Here is an 11674-nt window from a genome sequence, read left to right as displayed (position 1 = left end):
ATCTGAGTCACCTCATATAGAAGTCAGGGGGAGCGACACGATCGACGAAGAGGGACATCCGAACACGGGTAATGATGAGGAGGCAGGTCCCCTTGATGAGACAGGGAGCCATACAAATTACAGAGATAATGAAACTCCAGCTGCTCCTCAGCCCACCACGGAGTTATTAGGCCGCGGACATCGAGAAAAGCGGCCCCCCAGCTATTTACAGGATTTTTTCACACACTCTGCTCGTCGTACTCCTTATCCCATAACTAATTACGTGACGTATGATAATTTTTCTGTGAAACACAAATATTTCTTGGCAGCTGTTACTGCAGGGCGAGAACCTACTCGTTTCTCTGAAGCAATGACTGATGCTCGGTGGCGCAAGGCTATGCACCAAGAGATACAGGCTTTGGAAGACAATGGGAAATGGACCTTGGAAGACCTCCCACTTGGAAAAAAGGCAATCGAGTGTAAATGGGTCTACAAAATCAAGTACAACTATGATGGATCCATTGAAAGGTTTAAAGCATGGTTGGTAGTCCTGGGCAACACTTAAGTTGAAGGTCTTGATTACAACAAGACCTTTTCCCCTGTGGCTAAAATGGTCACAGTTCGAACCTTCCTAGCAGTTGTTGTGGCCCAACATTGGGAATTGCATAAGATGGATGTCCACAATGCTTTTCTGCACGGTGATTTCCATGAGGAGGTCTATATGAAACCTCCTCCAGGTTTTTTGGCCTCCGGGACTTGAAAGGTATGCAAACTTTGGAAATCTTTGTATGATCTGTGGCAAGCCCCCCGAAACTGGTTCTCTAAGTTAGGTGCTGCCTTGAAAACTTTTGGGTTTGAACAATCCTGTTCCGATTATTCCTTATTTACGTATCGCAAGAATGGGCTTGTCTTGCACGTCCTGGTTTATGTTGATGACTTAATCATTGGTGGGAATGACCCGACATTCATCCACAAATTTAAGCAATATATGAACCGATGCTTTCACATGTAGGACTTGGGTACTCTTAAATACTTTCTGGGCATCGAAGTAACTCGCGGATCATCGGGGATATTCCTTTGCCAAAGAAAGTATGCCCTTGACATTATTGCCGAAACTGGCTTGTTAGGGTCCAAACCTGTTCACTTTCCTATTACTCAGAATCATAAACTTGCCCTTGCCGACGGCAAGCTCCTGGATGACCCGGAACGGTATCGACGTCTTGTGGGCCGTTTGATTTATTTAACCATTACACGGCCGGAGCTCAGTTATTACGTCCATGTCCTAGCTTAATTTATGCAGAGTCCTCGAGTTGATCATTGGAATGCAGCCTTACGTGTGGTTCGTTATCTGAAAGGACGTCCTGGTCAAGGAATATTTTTGCGCTCTGATAGTGATTTGCAATTATATGCCTACTGTGATTCCGACTGGGCGAGTTGCCCTCTCACTTGTCACTCTCTTATTAGGTATTTTATCATGTTCGAACATTCCCCCATCTCCTGGAAAACCAAGAAACAACATACTGTCTTCCATTCCTCTATCGAGGCTGAATACCGGTCAATGGCTACTGCCAGTTGTGAGTAGACCTGTTCATGGGCCGGGCTCGGCCGGGCTTTCACTTGTCACTAATGAAAATATACTAGGCCCGAGCCCGAGCCCGGCCCGACCAGCGGGCCTATAATTTGGGCCCGAGCCCGACCCTGGTAAAAAGCCCGAAGCCCGACCTAATTGAAAAAAAAAACAATTTTCCCCATTCAAATTAGAATTAAAAATTCAGATAGTATTTTTTTTCTATTTAAATGAACAATGGGCCTACAAAATGGTATTTTCCCTTTCTTTTATATTTTAAAACACAATTTTACATTCTTAAATCAAAAAATTTATTCAAATGGACATAATCACATAACTAATTTTAAGTTTAATATTAGGTCGGGTCGGGCCGGGCTCGGGCCGGGCTATTTTGACAAAACCCGAGCCCGGCTTGAATTTATTGTGGGTTGGGCTTTTTGGCTTGAATTTAAGCCCGCGGGCCTATAAGAATGTCCAAGCCCATCCGGGGGCCGGGCTGGGTCGGCCCGTCGGGCCACCCGGCCCATGAACAGGTCTAGTTGTGAGTTGAAGTGGCTAAAAGGTCTGCTATCATCTTTGGGTATCTCTCATCCTCAACCTATACACCTGTTTTGTGACAATCCGGCTGCTCTGCACATTGCCGCGAACCTTGTTTTCCATGAGCGGACCAAACATATTGAAGTTGATTGTCATTTCATTCGCAATGACCTCCAAGCCGGCACTATTGCACCAGCCTATGTCCGTATCGGTGAACAACTTGCTGACATTTTCACCAAGGGCCTTGGACAACATCAGTTTGATTCCTTTCTTCCCAAGTTGGGCATTCGCAATCCTAAGTTGGGCATTCACAATCCTCATGCACCACCTTGAGGGTGAGTATTGGACGAAGATAAGAAAGACTTGCGAGAGTCTCGGCTTGAAAGTCTTTATCCGAATCTGTACCTGTACCTGTACTGATCTGTATACATACGGTTAGAGAACAAGGAACTCCTCAACCGTACGTATATAAATACCATAAGGATCAATGGAACGAGCATCGTTTTTGGGCTTCCGAAAATTTTCACTCTGCGCAACAAGCAAAGGATTGAGCGCTTAAGGCAGCTAGTTAGGACAGCTATTAGCAGCTAGTTAGGACAGCTATTCATAGTAAAGCAAGAAAGAGCTCTTCTCTAGCTGGATTGGCAAAGCTAGTAAGACAGCTCCTAAGTAGATAAGACTAAAGCTACTGGTCGGTAAGGAAGAAGGTATTAGTACGGCTATTAGTACAGTTGATTAAGGAGGTCACTGATGTAAGGAAGCTATAGTGGCTAGTCTAAACGGCTAGGCTAGTAGGAAAGGGAAGCAGAAAGAGACAAGTAAAGAAGGTCTGTCTAACCGGATAGTCGAACAAGACAGTAAGTAAGACAGAAAAGAAGAGGAATAAGGTCACTATTCATAGAGTCAAGTAAGAAAGGTCTTTAGTTACAGTAGTCTGCCGACCAGTAGTACCAGTAGTCAGAAAGCCGAAAGCCGCCCTTTTAGTAACTTGCGAAGGGTATTGCCAACTATTAGCCAAGTAAGAGAGGAAAGAACAGTGTTACCGGCTGGCTAACCAGACAACTAGTCAATAGAAGAGGCCTTTGCTAGGTTGACGAAATCTTTTCCTCTTTAACATGGAGCAGTACTACTACGAATATATAAATAAATATATATTTATATATCAAAACCTAAATCAATGAATCTAAATCCAACTTCTTATAGTCTCGAAGAAAACATGCATTTCTATTTAATAGATTCAGAAATAGTGGCGAATGCCCTTGATTCGCGAGAAGATCCTCGAGCACCCTCTGTATTGAGGGCTCCCAACAAAATAAATTCCTCTAGGCTTTCGTTTACAGGGATAGCAACAACTTCACCATCACACTCAAAGCCAGAGTCACATAAGAGCTTTCCTATCAGTTTCATTTTCATTTTGAGAGAGGAAGTAGAAAGCCACAAGTACCGTACTCCATATTCATTCCAGAGGTACTCACATTGAACCTTTTCTTTTTAATAATAGGTAAACCAGCAAACGGAGGAGCAAGTTCAGGCGCCCGCTAGTCAGAAGCCGTTTTCCTACGTGCGCTAGCAGCATGATGAAAAACTACTGCGCGCGCTAGATCGAGCGGTTCGGCCCGCTAAGGCGCCGCAAGCGCTGCAAAGCCCGAGCAGCAAGAAAGCCGGATGCAACTTGTTTGTTAATAAGCAAATTGGTAAATAAGCGCAAAGAGTACGAATCTCTTTCTGTATTGAAAGTTGAAACCTGTTCCTAGTCGCTCGGACTCTTGTTGTAGTAGTGTGAGCCTTAAAAGTACCCGAAGTAAGGCAATCAGCACGAATTCTCTTAATGACTCTTCTTAGGGAGTAGGATCTGTTCCCTAGGAGCTCAGAGAACGAAGTAATATTTTCTTTTTCAAGCAAAAAGAGGAGTGGAGTGGCGGTCGTGCAAGCAAGCCAAGTATAATGAGAGCCAAAAACGATTATGCAACTTGGCCCCTTCAACTACTTAGGCGCAGGATAGAAGACGATGGAGCAGCATACCGGAGGAAAATGGAAGTCATAATTCGAATGAAAAAATAATAATTCTTCGAAGAGGCATCATGTTGACGGATTTCTGTATTGTTCTCCGATTATATTAGCCGGAAAAAAGATGGAAATGACTGTACGGAATGAGCCTTGTCTACGAAGCAGAGCGACCTCGTCTTTGCCAAACCCTGTTGCTTTTCGAATAGCCGTCAGGGGCGTATGCTATGGGAAAGAAAAATTGGGGTTGTTGTTGGGAGGTCCAATGCTAAGCTTACCTTAGGTAAGCGTAAGTGTTTGTTATTTTCAAACATTTTATTACTTTCTTTATTTGACATAGTCCCTGTCGCTGCGCGGATGATTCTCTCCATCTCGTCCCTATTGGCTCGCTCCGCTCGCTTAACTACGTGCACTACGCTTACCATGCTCGGGAGCATCCAAATCAATTTGGTTTCGAGCATGTGAGTTGGTTGATCACAGTTTTATCTTCATGTGTAAAGCATATTGCCCATTTAGTAATTTGGGTTGCTTTGAGAGCCCTATCGATTAGCTATCCAAACAATCGAGTCGACTCCTTATCCCAAAGCGCGGCTTTCTTTACTCTTTTTAGCCTGCGATTTCGGCCTCGGAGAAAATCAATATTGACGGCAGAGGGCCCCGCCTGAAGTTCTTCTCTTGGGATGTCAACAACCTTTTTAATTCTCAACTGGAACAAAACTGCCCTTCAAAATGGCATGAACTAATTGAAATGTTTTCTCCTCCTCCTGTTCTATTAATCAAAATGGTTTTGCGCTAGCGCGCGGGGCTTAGGTCCTGATTCCGGGATGGAGCCGTATGACGCGAGTGTCACGTACGGTTCCTTTGAGAAGGGTGTGATACCACCACCTATCAGCCCCGACGAGCGGTCCACGGAGCTGCATCCCTACTCACCTGGTCCATGCACATCGCTCTCTCCAGGAGGTTGGCCGCCTATCTTAGATCTTTCGATTTCCAAGAAGATCCCGAGCTCGATCCAGTTTAATATCAAGGTGATTCTGTATCCGTTCCTATATATTTGGGCCAGAGTCCCGCGAAGACTACTAGGCCATCAAGATCGATGGTTGTGCGCGGCTCCCTCCTTCCATAGTGTCAATACCCTCACTTCTGGACATTCCCTCCTCTCCTCTCCACGTCTCTCCCTTTGGTCTACCCTCTTCTTATGGGTTTGAGAAGTGGTTATCAAATACACGTGGTAAGAAACTCGGTTGCCTGTCGCCTTGGGCTTGATGTAGGTTCACTTCTCTATGGTAATGTCGTAGTGTCATGGGGCTAATCAACGAGGCCCTGTGCGGCGTTTGATGAGGTCGAAAAAGCCTACAAATGCAAGCAACAACACACAAAAGGCAACAAGAATGCACACAAATTAGACAAAAAACAATTTGTAGTGCATTAATCAGTGGTAAGCACAAGCACACAGTTCAGTGTCGAGGGGATCTCGTCTTAACCTTTGCATGCTTATGACTCACTCGACTACCTACCTCCCCTCAAAGAGTACGTTAAGATTTTGGGGGAGTGACAAGGGAAACATCAAAAGAATGGAAATTCATACTAAGTAATTACAGTAATGCCATTGGCAGTCCCTCCTTACAAGATACATACATAGTCCACCCATGACACACATGATGACACCAAGAAGGCATGCGGTAGGCACTCTGTTGGCACGACTGAAGCTAGTTAATGGCGAGGTGAAGGAGTCACTTGTGATAGTCTCCCCCACTCAATTCGATCTACGTCCTCAGAGATTAGCTTCGGTTGGTCCCTTAGAGTCGCTGGTGCGGAAGGAAGGTTCTCCTGTTGTTCCACGAACCGACTGTCCTCCAAGGCCAAGGTGTAGATTTGGATGGCATGGTTGGGTTATCTTGTTCTATTGGGGTTTCCTATGGTTAAGTCCTTTCCTGGCAGCCTCAAAGTATGATAGTGGCTGGTTCAGCTTGGCCATAGGAAAGGTTTGGGCCAGGTAAGGGTCAAAATGATGTTTTGGATTGTTGGGGTGTTGGTTCCCATTAATTATTCCCAAAGGGTGACTCACAGGGCTACTACGTGATTCAGTCCGAGGGATGGTGTGAAAGTGGTCCCTAAATGGCTTGGGTGGCACTCGCTCTCTCCGGTGGTTGTGGTAGTAGGTGTGGGCGAACTTGGACACGACTTTGGCTCTTTTGCTTTGCTTGACGGTTGTCGACGCATACACACTCTGTTGTTGGAGTGGTGTAGATAGCTTGATGGCTTGTTGTTTCCTGCTGTTGTTGAGGTTGGCTTTAGGGGTGGCTTCTTCAGCTAGTGGAGTGGGGAACTTCTCTACTTCCTCCATGTTGGCGTCGAATAAGGCTTCTTCATGAAAAAGTTGTAGTGTAGAAACTTGCTTCCCATGAACCCTAGTAGAAGTCATAACTGGTACCATGCAAGGGGAGCACTCGTCCAAGATGCACAGAGAGATGATATGAGGCATGAGTGTTGCTTCCGCCTGTGTCAAGAAGTCCATTCCCAAGACAACTTGGAAGTCATCTAGGGGTACACTGATAGATTAATCTTGCTTGTCCACAGCCCAACTTGGAAATCAACCCCATGAGTCATGCCTTCAATCGCTTTGGCCTCAGAGTTCACGGCCTTGAGCCACCCTGTCTCTTTCACAATGTTCAGATTGAGTCGCTTGTCCTCGGCAACCAATATGAAGTTGTGGGAGGCCCCTGTATCAACAAGGGCTTGAGTCGGCTTCCTGCCGAGGAGGATGTCTACATACTTCAGCCCCCTTTTGGTTGTCTTTGGCCTTCTATGATTGGCCTCTTTCTTCACCATGGCATTGAAGAGTTGTAGGGCGCCCACTCTTGGCGCCTGCACATACTTTTCCTCATCACTTTGCTCGTCATCACTGAGCTTGGCGACAAGGACATTGATCTTCTTCTTGGTTGGGTAATTGTGAATCAAGTGATTCTCCCCACAATGGAAGTAAGAATGTGGGGACCTAGCGGTTCTGGGCTTGTACTGGTGCTGAGGGCCTTGCTCTCCTTGTGGCTTCTTCCCATAGTCTTATCTTGCTGGTTTGTTGAAACTGGAGTTGTGATATAGAGGGCGTGGATGACTTGCTCCCCCAATCAAATTTGGGGCACGCGGGCTTTCTGGCTTAGGGGCTTCTTCATTTGACAAGCTCGTCTCATTGAGTTGCTCTGCCACTGCCATTGCCGTGGCGAGGTCCTGCACGTTGCGGTGTTGGAGCTCTAGTTCAGCCCATGGCTTCAGTTCGTCTATGAAGTTGAATAGTAGATCCTTGTTGGACATGTCCGTGATCTCCAAGGTAGGGGATGAAAACTCTTTGACATAATCATGGAGTGAGTCCCCATGCTTGAGTGCTTTCAACTTCTTCCGCGCCAAACACTCCACATTCTCTGAGTAGAATTGCCGCTTTAGTTCTCGCTTGAAATCAGCCCATGTCTTAATGGTGCACGTACCCCGTTCTATGTCTTGGCTTCGCCTGCGCCACCATAGCATAGCAATGTCAGTCAAATACATGATCATTGTACAAATATGAGTTAGGTCATCATCAATGCCAGCAGCAAGGAAATATTATTCCATTTGCCATAAGAAGTTGTCAAGTTCTCTAGCATCTCGGGAGCCAGCATAAGGTGTCGGCTCCCGAATCTTCACACGAGTAGGGGCCAGTGTTGTGGAGGGGCTTGGAGTGCTGGCCACTAATCTCTTGAGGAGTGTCATGTCTCTTAGTTCATCTAATTGTGTCTGAAGGTTGGTAGGAGCGGCCATGGCTACTTTCAAGGCCATCTATTCAGCTCTCATCTCATCAACCTGGTCTTGGATGTTGGATCGAGATGAACTCCCTTCTTGTTGGGATGTTGTGCCAAGGACTCTTTTGAAGGTGCCATTTAAGACGTCTTGGACCTCGTTCATAATGCCCTTTAAACGGGCTTCTAGCTCCACTATGGAGCTCTCAATTGTTTCTACGTTCAGATGGATTTCTTTTACTCGGTCACGCATCTCCCCAACGGTCACTTCGCAACGAAGGATGCGCGTGTCGAAGGCAGCAAGGTTGTTAACTAACTTGTGCTTGCTTGCTTTGGATGTGCGACCCTTTGGAGACTTCTCTATAACGGCCTCATCGCCTAAAGTCTCATTGGTCTCTCTAGCATGGGCAAGGCCTTGCTGAATCTCGTCGGTGAGTTCCTTGTGCTTTATTGCGCCACCACTAGTGTTGCTATGCAAGGGTCACATGCGTTGAAGAGCAACTCACTCTGATACCAACTGTCATAGGGCTAATCGACGAGGCCCCATGCGGCGCTCGATGGGGTCGAGAAAACCTACAAATGCAAGCAATAACACACAAAAGGCAATAAGAAGACATACAAATTAGACAAAAGGCAACTTGTATTGCATTAATCAATGGTAAGCACAAGCACACAGTGCAGTGTCGAGGGAATCTCGTGCTTAATTTTTACATGCTTGTGACTCACTCGACTACCTACCTCATCTCAAAGAGTACATTAAACTTTTGGGAGAATGACAAAAGAAAACATCAAAATAGTGAAAATTCATATAAATAATTACAATAATGCCATTGACAGTCCCCCTACAAGAAACATACATAATCCACCCAACACACATGAAACATGATGACACCATGAAACATATATAACCCACCCATGACACACATGATGACACCATGAAGGCACGAGATAGATACTCTGTTGGCATGGCTGAAGATGCTTAATGGCGAGGTGAAGGAGTCACTTGTGAAAGTAGGCTCGCTGACCCGAGATTTGACGCCCCGATAGTGGTTTCGGTCTTCAATAGGTTTTTAAGGCCTGCTCGGCATGTTCCTCCCTAACCGGAGATGAGCCGTTCAGGTACAGTGGTTTGGATACGATCAGGTAGCTTCACCGGCATCATTTCCTCTTCCCCTTGCCGGCTTGACTGAATCACCTTCCTCATCTGTCGCTCAAGCTCTATCCTATCTAATCAACCCACCGAGAACTCTCATTTGTTGAAGCGGAGCATAGTGCGCTTTGGGTGCCGAGCGAGAAATGTCTCTTCTTTCGTTTCGGTTTATTCACTGATCTGAAACTTAGCACTTGTTTTCTTATTGATTCCAGGGGCGGCGGCGTTCTTGAATGAAGTCTATCCGAACCAAATTAGCACTTCTTAGATCAGGCTAGGCCTCTCCAGCTGAGCTGGGCGCCGGGGCCCTGGATGCGCTAGCAATCGGCACATAGGGGAGTGGTTGCCCGGGTTTCTCGGTCTGGTATCCTGCACCTCGCGTTCATGAAATTCTCTCCTTTCCAAAGCTGCGCAAGGCGGCCCCCCCAGAACAAAGCCCGACCCCTCTTTCCCCCCTTTAATGAAAGACCCTCGCCCCGCTTCCTATTCATTTGTGGGTCGGGATCCTAGGGCTTTTTTTTTTCTCAAGAGGTGATTTCGAGAATCAACCAACCGACAAATCCGTAGCCCAGGTGACTCACAGCCTCCCTCTCGCCCAAATGAAATGGAATGAATCAAAGCAATAAGCTTTTTGATTGATTTAGGGCGCAGCGAGGCCAAATTCAATCAAGGCAAGGGCTTTTCCTGACGCTGAGTCATCCGAATCTTAGAATGTGCTAATGGAACAGGAAGGCTTGAAGATGATTGGCGAAACCCCATAATCCAGTACTTCAAGAACCCTTCTTCGGATGCTCCAAGGCCAATCAGATAGAAGGTATTGCGCTATGTATTGATTGATGATGTTCTGTACCGCCGGGGTTTTGATGGTTTGCTGCTAAGATGTGTTGGAGAAGTTGAGGCTGATAAGATTATGTGGCAGGTTCACAATGGCATGTGTGGCTCCCAAGGTTTAAAAATAGGCCAAAAACTTAATGAGAAAAATCCGCAAAAATAGGTTCAGCTATTAGGCGGGTGCTCCATCGTGGATGTCTTACAAGGCCGAAGAAAGATAAGATAATAGATGGATAGATAGAAGAATATATAGAAGGGGAAAAGGTAGAAGGCTAGCTACCCCTCTGAATAGCGGCACCTAATATTGTCGGATCTGCGTTGATAGCCAGACTCGACGTCTCGTCATCAATAGCGGATGAAGTAATGTCAGGCATCTCCTCGTCTCGCGACTCGTGAACCTTGTCTGAAGCAACGCCAACGTCGGAGGACGAAGACGATACGGGGACAGGCTCTAGGAGTTGAACCCCTACCGAGGTCTGAGGTTCGACTGACAATGCTGCACCACCAGAAGTGTCAGGCGGAGAGGAGTCCGAACCTCGCATCTCTTCATCACGCAACTCTTGAATCTCAACAGAAGAAGCAGTAGCTTCAGGAAACGAAGCTGGAAGAGCCGGCACCGGGACAACCATTGCAATTGTCACTGCTAGAGGCTCTGCAAAGACACAAAAGTAGTACAAAGAGAGCGCAAAATCTTAAAAAATATAGAACTCTTAAAGCCTTACCTTTGACGGGAAGGCTCAAGGTGGGCATCTTCAACTCTCTAACCGGTGAAAAAGCGAGACGCCCCCACCAGTCGAGAGTGAGCAACTCCGGAAGCCGGAGCTCAACTCGCGCTAATATGATGGCCGGTCATAGTTCGGTAAAGATTTTAAGTGGGTCCGCTTGGACTATGCTATGTATGAATGATATTTTGTATTTCATAGGAGATCCTGGTCCTTTATTTATAGTTCTTGCATTAACCGGTCCGGAATTAGGTGTAGCTATATCACAAGCTCATGTTTCTACGATCCCATTCTGAATTTACTTGAATGATGCTACAAATCTCCATCAAAGTGGTTATTTATTTATAATTGAACAAAAGCGAGGAGCTTTGACTACTCTGCTCCCGAAAGAGAAAATCGAGAGACTTGTTCTTGCCCGAGCGGAGCCGGTTGGGTTGGTCACCGTGAGTGGGAATCGAAGCCGGTTTTAGGCCGTGCTATGTAGTAGACGGCTTATCATACAAGGGCAATGCGTTATGCATATCGAGAGGCTCTTTCAGGGAGCGGCTGTTGAAGGAGTTCACGGATTGGGAGCGTTGGTCGTGACAAGAGTTTTGCCCTTTTGAATGACAGCTTATAATGGCCCAGATCGAGTCGGGACGTTGAGAGGTTTGTGCAGAGATGCATTTTGTAGACATGTTCGGTTATTCCCATTTGTCTCTATCTATTCGTGGGAAGGTATATGAAGGAACGAATCAGTGGATTGAGGAATGAAAGCTCGAAGACAAAGAGAACCGGGCTTTTCCAAAGAATTACTGCAGCTTTCCCACTTCCTTTGATTATCATATACAAAAAAGTATCTTCCACTTCCCTATCAAATCTCTCTATATTCCGGCACATAAATGAAGGGATCGAAGAGATTATGGCAGATCATGTTCACTGAAAAATGACCCGAAATTTGATCTTGGCCTATTTGAGATTGTTCCTTTTAATCGTAGATGATGTAGCGCAATCCGGTCACTCCTAGTTGGCACCCTCGTGGCTCCTGAGAGACACCTGAGATGAAGAAGAAGAAGAAGAATCCCTTGGGGGTCTGCCTGGCGGAGACACTCCGATGCTTAAGTCAGTACTCGAT

At 46.2% G+C, this 11674-nt stretch overlaps 1 protein-coding gene across 1 annotated transcript; it reads right to left on the bottom strand.

Moving 5' to 3' along the window:
- Positions 1-8482: 8482 nt before the first annotated feature.
- LOC148802734 (uncharacterized) lies at positions 8483-10989 on the bottom strand. The gene is made up of 2 exons (XM_088897045.1): positions 10561-10989; positions 8483-10490 (listed from the first exon to the last, which is right to left on the bottom strand). The coding sequence occupies exons 1-2, from the start codon at positions 10586-10588 to the stop codon at positions 10111-10113; spliced, it is 408 nt and encodes a 135-aa protein (XP_088753171.1). The 5' UTR covers positions 10589-10989; the 3' UTR covers positions 8483-10110.
- Positions 10990-11674: the final 685 nt, after the last annotated feature.

This window comes from Nelumbo nucifera, chromosome 2 (genome assembly GCF_055504915.1).
Source record: "Nelumbo nucifera cultivar China Antique chromosome 2, China Antique-T2T, whole genome shotgun sequence".
NCBI classification, from domain to species: Eukaryota; Viridiplantae; Streptophyta; class Magnoliopsida; order Proteales; family Nelumbonaceae; genus Nelumbo; species Nelumbo nucifera.
Note: the sequence above shows the minus strand (reverse complement) of the source record. Positions and strands in the feature narration are given on the sequence as shown.

Excerpts from the sequence above, each read along its gene's own strand:
- LOC148802734 (XM_088897045.1), bottom strand. The coding sequence starts at position 10,588 with ATGCCCACCTTGAGCCTTCCCGTCAAAG. Across the intron at positions 10,491-10,560 it reads CTTGAGCCTTCCCGTCAAAG|AGCCTCTAGCAGTGACAATT; the intron begins GTAAGGCTTTAA and ends GTGTCTTTGCAG.